Here is a 12,155-nt window from a genome sequence, read left to right as displayed (position 1 = left end):
CCACGGCTTGCAAAACCTTTCTCCCAAAAATAGCCTCAGAAGAAGCAAAAGTATCAAACTTGTAAAATTTGGTAAAAGTGTGCAGTGAAGACCAAGTCGCTGCCCTACATATCTGATCAACAGAAGCCTCGTTCTTGAAGGCCCATGTGGAAGCCACAGCCCTAGTGGAATGAGCTGTGATTCTTTCGGGAGGCTGCCGTCCGGCAGTCTCGTAAGCCAATCTGATGATGCTTTTAATCCAAAAAGAGAGAGAGGTAGAAGTTGCTTTTTGACCTCTCCTTTTACCGGAATAAACAACAAACAAGGAAGATGTTTGTCTAAAATCCTTTGTAGCGTCTAAATAGAATTTTAGAGCGCGAACAACATCCAAATTGTGCAACAAACGTTCCTTCTTTGAAACTGGTTTCGGGCACAGAGAAGGTACGATAATCTCCTGGTTAATGTTTTTGTTAGAAACAACTTTTGGAAGAAAACCAGGTTTAGTACGTAAAACCACCTTATCTGCATGGAACACCAGATAAGGAGGACAACACTGCAGAGCAGATAATTCTGAAACTCTTCTAGCAGAAGAAATTGCCACCAAAAACAAAACTTTCCAAGATAATAACTTAATATCAACGGAATGTAAGGGTTCAAACGGAACCCCCTGAAGAACTGAAAGAACTAAGTTGAGACTCCAAGGAGGAGTCAAAGGTTTGTAAACAGGCTTGATTCTAACCAGAGCCTGAACAAAGGCTTGAACATCTGGCACAGCTGCCAGCTTTTTGTGAAGTAACACAGACAAGGCAGAAATCTGTCCCTTCAGGGAACTTGCAGATAATCCTTTTTCCAATCCTTCTTGAAGGAAGGATAGAATCTTAGGAATCTTAACCTTGTCCCAAGGGAATCCTTTAGATTCACACCAACAGATATATTTTTTCCAAATTTTGTGGTAAATCTTTCTAGTTACAGGCTTTCTGGCCTGAACAAGAGTATCGATAACAGAATCTGAGAACCCTCGCTTCGATAAGATCAAGCGTTCAATCTCCAAGCAGTCAGCTGGAGTGAGACCAGATTCGGATGTTCGAACGGACCTTGAACAAGAAGCTCTCGTCTCAAAGGTAGCTTCCATGGTGGAGCCGATGACATATTCACCAGATCTGCATACCAAGTCCTGCGTGGCCACGCAGGAGCTATCAAGATCACCGACGCCCTCTCCTGATTGATCCTGGCTACCAGCCTGGGGATGAGAGGAAACGGCGGGAATACATAAGCTAGTTTGAAGGTCCAAGGTGCTACTAGTGCATCCACTAGAGCCGCCTTGGGATCCCTGGATCTGGACCCGTAGCAAGGAACTTTGAAGTTCTGACGAGAGGCCATCAGATCCATGTCTGGAATGCCCCACAGTTGAGTGATTTGGACAAAGATTTCCGGATGGAGTTCCCACTCCCCCGGATGCAATGTCTGACGACTCAGAAAATCCGCTTCCCAATTTTCCACTCCTGGGATGTGGATTGCAGACAGGTGGCAGGAGTGAGACTCCGCCCATTGAATGATTTTGGTCACTTCTTCCATCGCCAGGGAACTCCTTGTTCCCCCCTGATGGTTGATGTACGCAACAGTTGTCATGTTGTCTGATTGAAACCGTATGAACTTGGCCCTCGCTAGCTGAGGCCAAGCCTTGAGAGCATTGAATATCGCTCTCAGTTCCAGAATATTTATCGGTAGAAGAGATTCTTCCCGAGACCAAAGACCCTGAGCTTTCAGGGATCCCCAGACCGCGCCCCAGCCCATCAGACTGGCGTCGGTCGTGACAATGACCCACTCTGGTCTGCGGAAGGTCATCCCTTGTGACAGGTTGTCCAGGGACAGCCACCAACGGAGTGAGTCTCTGGTCCTCTGATTTACTTGTATCCTCGGAGACAAGTCTGTATAGTCCCCATTCCACTGACTGAGCATGCACAGTTGTAATGGTCTTAGATGAATGCGCGCAAAAGGAACTATGTCCATTGCCGCTACCATCAAACCTATCACTTCCATGCACTGCGCTATGGAAGGAAGAGGAACGGAATGAAGTATCCGACAAGAGTCTAGAAGTCTTGTTTTTCTGGCCTCTGTCAGAAAAATCCTCATTTCTAAGGAGTCTATTATTGTTCCCAAGAAGGGAACCCTTGTCGACGGAGATAGAGAACTCTTTTCCACGTTCACTTTCCATCCGTGAGATCTGAGAAAGGCCAGGACGATGTCCGTGTGAGCCTTTGCTTGAGGAAGGGACGACGCTTGAATCAGAATGTCGTCCAAGTAAGGTACTACAGCAATGCCCCTTGGTCTTAGCACAGCTAGAAGGGACCCTAGTACCTTTGTGAAAATCCTTGGAGCAGTGGCTAATCCGAAAGGAAGCGCCACGAACTGGTAATGCTTGTCCAGGAATGCGAACCTTAGGAACCGATGATGTTCCTTGTGGATAGGAATATGTAGATACGCATCCTTTAAATCCACCGTGGTCATGAATTGACCTTCCTGGATGGAAGGAAGAATTGTTCGAATGGTTTCCATCCTGAACGATGGAACCTTGAGAAACTTGTTTAAGATCTTGAGATCTAAGATTGGTCTGAACGTTCCCTCTTTTTTGGGAACTATGAACAGATTGGAGTAGAACCCCATCCCTTGTTCTCCTAATGGAACAGGATGAATCACTCCCATTGTTAACAGGTCTTCTACACAATGTAAGAATGCCTGTCTTTTTATGTGGTCTGAAGACAACTGAGAACTGTGGAACCTCCCCCTTGGGGGAAGCCCCTTGAAGTCCAGAAGATAACCTTGGGAGACTATTTCTAGTGTCCAAGGATCCAGAACATCTCTTGCCCAAGCCTGAGCGAAGAGAGAGAGTCTGCCCCCCACCAGATCCGGTCCCGGATCGGGGGCCAACATTTCACGCTGTCTTGGTAGTAGTGGCAGGTTTCTTGGCCTGCTTTCCCTTGTTCCAGCCTTGCATTGGTCTCCAAGCTTGCTTGGCTTGAGAAGTATTACCCTCTTGCTTAGAGGACGTAGCACTTTGGGCTGGTCCGTTTCTACGAAAGGGACGAAAATTAGGTTTATTTTTGGCCTTGAAAGGCCGATCCTGAGGAAGGGCATGGCCCTTACCCCCAGTGATATCAGAGATAATCTCTTTCAAGTCAGGGCCAAACAGCGTTTTCCCCTTGAAAGGAATGTTAAGTAGCTTGTTCTTGGAAGACGCATCAGCTGACCAAGATTTCAACCAAAGCGCTCTGCGCGCCACAATAGCAAACCCAGAATTCTTAGCCGCTAACCTAGCCACTTGCAAAGTGGCGTCTAGGGTGAAAGAATTAGCCAATTTGAGAGCATTGATTCTGTCCATAATCTCCTCATAAGGAGGAGAATCACTATCGACCGCCTTTACCAGCTCATCGAACCAGAAACATGCGGCTGTAGCGACAGGGACAATGCATGAAATTGGTTGTAGAAGGTAACCCTGCTGAACAAACATCTTTTTAAGTAAACCTTCTAATTTTTTATCCATAGGATCTTTGAAAGCACAACTATCTTCTATGGGTATAGTGGTGCGTTTGTTTAAAGTGGAAACCGCTCCCTCGACCTTGGGGACTGTCTGCCATAAGTCCTTTCTGGGGTCGACCATAGGAAACAATTTTTTAAATATGGGGGGAGGGACGAAAGGAATACCGGGCCTTTCCCATTCTTTATTTACAATGTCCGCCACCCGCTTGGGTATAGGAAAAGCTTCTGGGAGCCCCGGGACCTCTAGGAACTTGTCCATTTTACATAGCTTCTCTGGGATGACCAAATTGTCACAATCATCCAGAGTGGATAATACCTCCTTAAGCAGAGCGCGGAGATGTTCCAACTTAAATTTAAACGTAATCACATCAGGTTCAGCTTGTTGAGAAATGTTCCCTGAATCTGTAATTTCTCCCTCAGACAAAACCTCCCTGGCCCCATCAGACTGGTTTAGGGGCCCTTCAGAACCATTATTATCAGCGTCGTCATGCTCTTCAGTATCTAAAACAGAGCAGTCGCGCTTACGCTGATAAGTGTGCATTTTGGCTAAAATGTTTTTGACAGAATTATCCATTACAGCCGTTAATTGTTGCATAGTAAGGAGTATTGGCGCGCTAGATGTACTAGGGGCCTCCTGAGTGGGCAAGACTCGTGTAGACGAAGGAGGGAATGATGCAGTACCATGCTTACTCCCCTCACTTGAGGAATCATCTTGGGCATCATTGTCATTGTCACATAAATCACATTTATTTAAATGAGAAGGAACTCTGGCTTCCCCACATTCAGAACACAGTCTATCTGGTAGTTCAGACATGTTAAACAGGCATAAACTTGATAACAAAGTACAAAAAACGTTTTAAAATAAAACCGTTACTGTCACTTTAAATTTTAAACTGAACACACTTTATTACTGCAATTGCGAAAAAATATGAAGGAATTGTTCAAAATTCACCAAAATTTCACCACAGTGTCTTAAAGCCTTAAAAGTATTGCATACCAAATTTGGAAGCTTTAACCCTTAAAATAACGGAACCGGAGCCGTTTTTAACTTTAACCCCTTTACAGTCCCTGGTATCTGCTTTGCTGAGACCCAACCAAGCCCAAAGGGGAATACGATACCAAATGACGCCTTCAGAAAGTCTTTTCTATGTATCAGAGCTCCTCACACATGCGACTGCATGTCATGCCTCTCAAAAACAAGTGCGCAACACCGGCGCGAAAATGAGGCTCTGCCTATGATTTGGGAAAGCCCCTAAAGAATAAGGTGTCTAAAAAAGTGCCTGCCGATATAATCTTATCAAAATACCCAGATTAAATGATTCCTCAAGGCTAAATATGTGTTAATAATGAATCGATTTAGCCCAGAAAAAGTCTACAGTCTTAATAAGCCCTTGTGAAGCCCTTATTTACTATCTTAATAAACATGGCTTACCGGATCCCATAGGGAAAATGACAGCTTCCAGCATTACATCGTCTTGTTAGAATGTGTCATACCTCAAGCAGCAAGAGACTGCTCACTGTTCCCCCAACTGAAGTTAATTCCTCTCAACAGTCCTGTGTGGAACAGCCATGGATTTTAGTAACGGTTGCTAAAATCATTTTCCTCATACAAACAGAAATCTTCATCTCTTTTCTGTTTCTGAGTAAATAGTACATACCAGCACTATTTTAAAATAACAAACTCTTGATTGAATAATAAAAACTACAGTTAAACACTAAAAAACTCTAAGCCATCTCCGTGGAGATGTTGCCTGTACAACGGCAAAGAGAATGACTGGGGTAGGCGGAGCCTAGGAGGGATCATGTGACCAGCTTTGCTGGGCTCTTTGCCATTTCCTGTTGGGGAAGAGAATATCCCACAAGTAAGGATGACGCCGTGGACCGGACACACCTATGTTGGAGAAAGTAAGTTTTTACACAGTTTAATTTTTTTTATAAAAAATATAAAAAGACCTCAGGAATAATATACAGAAATGCAGCCACTGTAAAAAACAGAATTTATGCTTACCTGATAAATTACTTTCTCCAACGGTGTGTCCGGTCCACGGCGTCATCCATTACTTGTGGGAAATGTTCTCCCCCACAGGGAAAGGCAAGGAGAGCACACAGCAAGAGCTGTCCACATAGCTCCCCCTCTGGCTCCGCCCCCCAGTCATTCGACCGACAGTTAGGAGAAAAAGGAGAAACTATAGGGTGCCGTGGTGACTGTAGTGTATAAAGAAAAAAAATTTCAACCTGTTTAAAAAAACCAGGGCGGGCCGTGGACCGGACACACCGTTGGAGAAAGTAATTTATCAGGTAAGCATAAATTCTGTTTTCTCCAACATTGGTGTGTCCGGTCCACGGCGTCATCCATTACTTGTGGGAACCAATACCAAAGCTTTAGGACACGGATGAAGGGAGGGAGCAAATCAGGTTACCTAAACAGAAGGCACCACGGCTTGCAAAACCTTTCTCCCAAAAACAGCCTCCGAAGAAGCAAAAATATCAAATTTGTAGAATTTGGCAAAAGTGTGCAGAGAAGACCAAGTCGCTGCCTTACATATCTGGTCAACAGAAGCCTCGTTCTTATAGGCCCATGTGGAAGCCACAGCCCTAGTAGAGTGAGCTGTGATACGGTCAGGAGGCTGCCGTCCGGCAGTCTCATAAGCCAAGCAGATAATGCTTTTCAGCCAGAAAGAGAGAGAGGTAGCAGTAGCTTTTTGACCTCTCCTCTTACCAGAGTAAACGACAAACAAGGATGAGGTTTGTCTAAAATCTTTTGTTGCTTCTAAATAGAACTTTAAAGCACGAACAACATCTAAATTGTGTAATAAACGTTCCTTCTTTGAAACTGGATTCGGACACAAAGAAGGAACAACTATTTCCTGGTTGATGTTCTCATTGGAAACAACTTTTGGAAGAAAACCAGGCTTAGTACGCAAAACAACCTTATCTGAATGGAACACCGGATAGGGTGGATCACACTGCAAAGCAGATAATTCAGAAACTCTTCTAGCAGAAGAAATAGCAACCAAAAACAGAACTTTCAAAGATAGTAACTTAATATCTATGGAATGTAAAGGTTCAAACGGAACCCCTTGAAGAACTGAAAGAACTAAATTTAGACTCCAAGGAGGAGTCATGGGTCTGTAAACAGGCTTGATTCTAACCAAAGCCTGAACAAAAGCTTGTACATCTGGCAAAGCTGCCAGTCGTTTGTGCAACAAGACGGATAATGCAGAAATCTGTCCTTTTAGAGAACTAGCTGATAATCCTTTATCCAAACCTTCTTGGAGAAAGGAGAGAATCTTTGGAATTTTAATCTTACTCCAGGAGAATCCTTTGGATTCACACCAACAGATATATTTTTTCCATATTTTATGGTAAATCCTTCTAGTCACAGGTTTTCTGGCTTGGACCAGAGTATCAATCACAGAATTTGAAAACCCACGCTTGGATAAAATCAAGCGTTCAATTTCCAAGCAGTCAGCTGCAGAGAAACTAGATTGGGATGTTCGAATGGACCTTGTACTAGAAGGTCCTGTCTCAAAGGTAGCTTCCATGGTGGAGCCGATGACATATTCACCAGGTCTGCATACCAAGTCCTGCGTGGCCACGCAGGAGCTATCAGAATCACAGAGGCCTTCTCCTGTTTGATCCTGGCTATGAGCCTGGGGAGGAGAGGAAACGGTGGAAACACATATGCTAGGTTGAACGACCAAGGCGCCACTAATGCATCCACTAGAGTCGCCTTGGGATCCCTGGATCTGGACCCGTAGCAAGGAATCTTGAAGTTCTGACGGGACGCCATTAGATCCATGTCTGGAATGCCCCATAATTGGGTTAACTGAGCAAAGACCTCCGGATGGAGTTCCCACTCCCCCGGATGGAAAGTCTGACGACTCAAATAGTCCGCCTCCCAGTTGTCTACTCCTGGGATGTGAATAGCAGATAGATGGCAGGAGTGATTCTCTGCCCATTGGATTATCTTGGTTACTTCCTTCATCGCTAGGGAACTCTTTGTTCCCCCCTGATGATTGATGTACGCAACAGTCGTTATGTTGTCCAACTGAAATCTTATGAACCTGGCTTCCGCTAGCTGAGGCCAAGCCAGGAGCGCATTGAATATAGCTCTTAGTTCCAAAATGTTTAATCGGGAGAAGCGACTCTTCCCGCGACCATAGGCCCTGAGCTTTCAGAGAGTCCCAGACCGCGCCCCACCCCAAGAGGCTGGCGTCGGTCGTGACGATGACCCACTCCGGTCTGCGGAAACTCATTCCCTGAGACAGGTGATCCTGGGTCAACCACCAGAGAAGTGAGTCCCTGGTTACCTGGTCTACTTGAATTTGGGGAGACAAGTCTGTATAGTCCCCATTCCACTGATTGAGCATGCACAGCTGTAATGGTCTTAGATGAATTCGAGCAAAAGGAACCACATCCATTGCTGCGACCATTAGTCCTATTACTTCCATGCATTGAGCTATGGAGGGTTGAGGAATAGAGTGAAGAACTCGACAAGCTTTTAGAAGCTTTGTCTTTCTGACGTCTGTGAGAAAGATCTTCATTTCCACAGAATCTATTATTGTTGCCAGAAAAGGAACCCTTGTGGACGGTGACAGTGAACTTTTTTCTATGTTCACTTTCCACCCGTGAGATCTGAGAAAAGCCAACACAATGTCTGTATGAGCCCTCGCTTTGGAAAGAGACGCTTGGATTAGGATGTCGTCTAGATAAGGTGCTACAGCGATGCCCCTCGGTCTTAGGACCGCTAGAAGGGACCCTAGCACCTTTGTGAAAATTCTGGGAGCGGTGGCTAAACCGAATGGAAGAGCCACAAACTGGTATTGTTTGTCCAGAAAGGCGAACCTCAGGAAATGATGATGAGATTTGTGGATTGGTATATGCAGATACGCATCCTTCAGATCCACGGTAGTCAAAAATTGACCCTGCTGGATTGTTGGTAAGATTGTCCGAATGGTTTCCATCTTGAAGGATGGAACTCTGAGGAACTTTTAACGTTTAATATCTTTAAATCCAGAATTGGCCTGAAAGTTCCCTCTTTTTTGGGAACCACAAACAGGTTTGAGTAAAACCCTAGACCTTGTTCCCCGGAGGGGACTGGGTTTATCACTCCCATCTTTGATAGGTCTCTTACACAATGTAAGAATGCCTGTTTCTTTATCTGGTCTGAAGATAAGCGAGACAGGTGGAACCTTCCCTTTGGAGGAAGTCCCTTGAATTCTAACAGGTATCCCTTGGAAACTATCTCTAGTGCCCAGGGATCCAGAACATCTCTTGCCCAAGCCTGAGCGAAGAGAGATAGTCTGCCCCCTACCAGATCCGGCTACCCCTTCATGCTGTCTTGGTAGCAGCAGCAGGTTTCTTGTTTTGTTTACCCTTGTTCCAGCCTTGCATGGGCTTCCAAGCGGGTTTGGGCTGGGCCGCGTTACCTTCTTGTCTAGCGGCAGTGAAGTTATTAGCCGGTCCGTTCCTGAAATTGCGAAAGGAACGAAAAATAGACTTGTTCTTAGCCTTAAAAGGCCTATCCTGTGGGAGGGCATGGCCCTTACCCCCAGTGATGTCTGAAATAATTTCCTTCAATTCCGGCCCAAAAAGATGTTACTTGTTCAGAGCGGCAAGGAGAATGACTGGGGGGCAGAGCCAGAGGGGGAGCTATATGGACAGCTCTTGCTGTGTGCTCTCCTTGCCTTTCCCTGTGGGGGAGAACATTTCCCACAAGTAATGGATGACGCCGTGGACCGGACACACCAATGTTGGAGAAACATACAGCTCTGTATTGTGCTCACTAAACTGAAGTGCATTATACGTCTTGTCAAGAAGACAACAATATCACTGATCTGTGAATGTGTCACAGGGTACAAGAATACTTCAATTCCAAGATGGCAGCTCCCAGTGTGAAGACGAAGAGCTTCTCTTACCATCAGTTTTGAATGGTTAAAATAAGAGAATAGCTTTAAAGAGAGCTGTAGGCACAGGAGAAAAAAAATGCAGGTAAAATTCTGCTTGGGAGCTGTGATTGTGAGCGGTAGTCACATGTCGAGGTTAGTCACTGGCGTTTTTCTGCTTGGGAGTGGCAATATTTGTGGCTCCTGAGTGTGACAACAACTATATGTTTAAGCCCTTGCAGAAATTGAGAAATAACATGCCCTATCAAACAGTATGCATTAGACTGTCCCTTTAACAATTTTGTGAGCATTCTACAGTAAAAATGTGAACACATATAGAAATGTACTAAAATATGCACATGCAAAGCAATTTCACAGAAACACTCTAATGAAGCATACAATAAAATAGGATACAAGTTAAATTGTTTCTACAACCACTCTGCTTGTTCCAGTGTTGCTATAACAGACGTGCTTATCATGGAGCATATCTTGACAGGATGTCACCCATTGTACTTACAGATCTGCAGCAGTGTGATTGTGCTGTAACGGCTGGTGAAGTGTACTAGCCAGTTCCGGATGCTCAACTGATCCGTCACGATCTCGAGTTTGCTTGATGAGATCAAATAGTGGAGAATCCTGAACAAAAACCCAACATGTATGATTATTATAGTGCATATTATGCATGAAAAAAAGTTATGAAAGGAACAGTAAACAGTACACTGTGTAATTACAAGACATTTCTGTTTTGTTATATAATTAGATATTAGCCAAGTTTACTTTTTTTTTTTTCTAAAAACAAACAAATTAGCATTCATTTACTGCAATCATTTTTCAATAATCAAACTCCCCCCCCCCCCAGCCTTATTTGGAGGAGCCAATCTGGGCTTAAGTCTGCAGATAAGACTAGCCATGCTCATTATGCATTATTGCAGGTATTAGGGAATATATAGCAGGGTTAGCCTTGATACTTCTGCAATGTGCCTTTCCAGCTCTGAGAGTTAAAAAGCCACAATTTTCAGAGCTAAATTACATGAAAAGCGGGCAAATTAAATAATGAAAGTTTATTGCAAAGTTGTTTTACTATGAATATCTAAACATATTCAAAAGGTGTTTAATTACCCTTTACATGTAAATGCAATCCATTCAGTTTTAGTGTTTTATAATTAATATTTCTAATAACAGTAAATCATGATTCCATAAAATCTTCATATGTTCATTTCACATCATCAACCAATTTATAACAATAATCACAATCTGGCTTTATAACGTGGCCAATACAATGTAGTTGCTGGTATATTATATGGTAAGTGCATACCCAACATAAGCGCTGCACCTTACTATGTCATATGCTTATGACAAAGAAAAAGAGTGCAAAAGAGAAAGAAAGAAAAACAGAGTTTAAAGGGACAGTCAACACCAGAATTGTTGTTGTTTAAAAAGATAGATACTCCCTTTATTACCCATTGCCCAGTTATATTAATACACTTTTTACCTCTATGATTAACTTCTAAGCCTCTGCAGACTGCCCCCTTATTTCAGTTCTTTTGACAGACTTGCATTTAGCCAATTAGTGCTGACTCCTAGGTAACTTCACGTGTGTGAGCTCAATGTTATTTATATGACACACATGAACTAAATTAGCATATGAGCCTACCTAGGTTTTGCTTTCAACTGAGAATACCAAGAGAACAAAGCAAAATTATTGATAAAAGTAAATTGGAAAGTTGTTTAAAATTGCATGCCCTGTTTGAATCATGAAAGTTTATTTTGGACATGACTGTCACTTTAATATTCACTTGCTGTCTCCTTTAACAATATGTTATATCTTTCTAATTTAAAAAAAAACAAAACAAACAGAATTTTTGCTTACCTGATAAATTTCTTTCTTTTGCGATGTACCGAGTCCACAGTTTCATCCTTACTTGTGGGATATTATCCTTCCTTACAGGAAGTGGCAAAGAGAGCACCCACAGCAGAGCTGTCTATATAGCTCCCCCCTTAACTCCACCCCCCAGTCATACGACCGAAGGCTTAGGAAGAAAAAGGAGAAACTATAAGGTGCAGAGGTGACTGAAGTTTTCAATAAAAAATACTATCTGTCTTGAATAGACAGGGCGGGCCGTGGACTCGGTACATCGCAAAAGAAATAAATTTATCAGGTAAGCATAAATTCTGTTATCTTTTGCAAGATGTACCGAGTCCACTGTTTCATCCTTACTTGTGGGATACCAATACCAAAGCTTTAGGACACGGATGAAGGGAGGGACAAGACAGGAACCTAAACGGAAGGCACCACTGCTTGCAGAACCTTTCTCCCAAAAATAGCCTCTGAAGAAGCAAAAGTATCAAATTTGTAAAATTTGGAAAAGGTATGGTATGAAGCGAAGACCAAGTCGCAGCCTTACAAATTTGTTCAACATAAGCATCATTTTTAAAAGCCCATGTGGAAGCTACTGCTCTAGTAGAGTGAGCTGTAATCCTGTCGGGAGGCTGCTGTCCAGCAGTCTCATATGCTAAACGGATGATGCTTTTCAGCCAAAAGGAAAGAGGTAGCTGTAGCCTTTTGACCTCTACGCTTTCCAGAATAGACAACAAACAAAGAAGACGTTTGACGGAAATCTTTGGTTGCTTGCAGATAAAACTTCAAAGCACGAACCACATCCAAGTTGTGCAACTGCCGCCATGTCTTGTAAAGTAATCGCTATGGGCGTCCTTGATGTACTTGGCGCCATTTGAGCGTGAGTCCCTTGA

At 43.5% G+C, this 12,155-nt stretch overlaps 1 protein-coding gene across 1 annotated transcript in view; it reads right to left on the bottom strand.

The window, feature by feature from the left end:
- Positions 1-12,155, bottom strand: part of RB1 (RB transcriptional corepressor 1) — a 1,127,793-nt gene that overhangs the window by 213,614 nt on the left and 902,024 nt on the right. The window contains exon 21 of the mRNA XM_053708021.1: positions 9,922-10,040. Within this exon, the coding sequence (XP_053563996.1) occupies positions 9,922-10,040 (119 nt within the window). The remainder of the gene's footprint in view (positions 1-9,921; positions 10,041-12,155) is intronic.

This window comes from Bombina bombina, chromosome 3 (assembly GCF_027579735.1).
Source record: "Bombina bombina isolate aBomBom1 chromosome 3, aBomBom1.pri, whole genome shotgun sequence".
NCBI classification, from domain to species: domain Eukaryota; kingdom Metazoa; phylum Chordata; class Amphibia; order Anura; family Bombinatoridae; genus Bombina; species Bombina bombina.
This window is presented reverse-complemented; position numbering and strand designations above follow the sequence as displayed.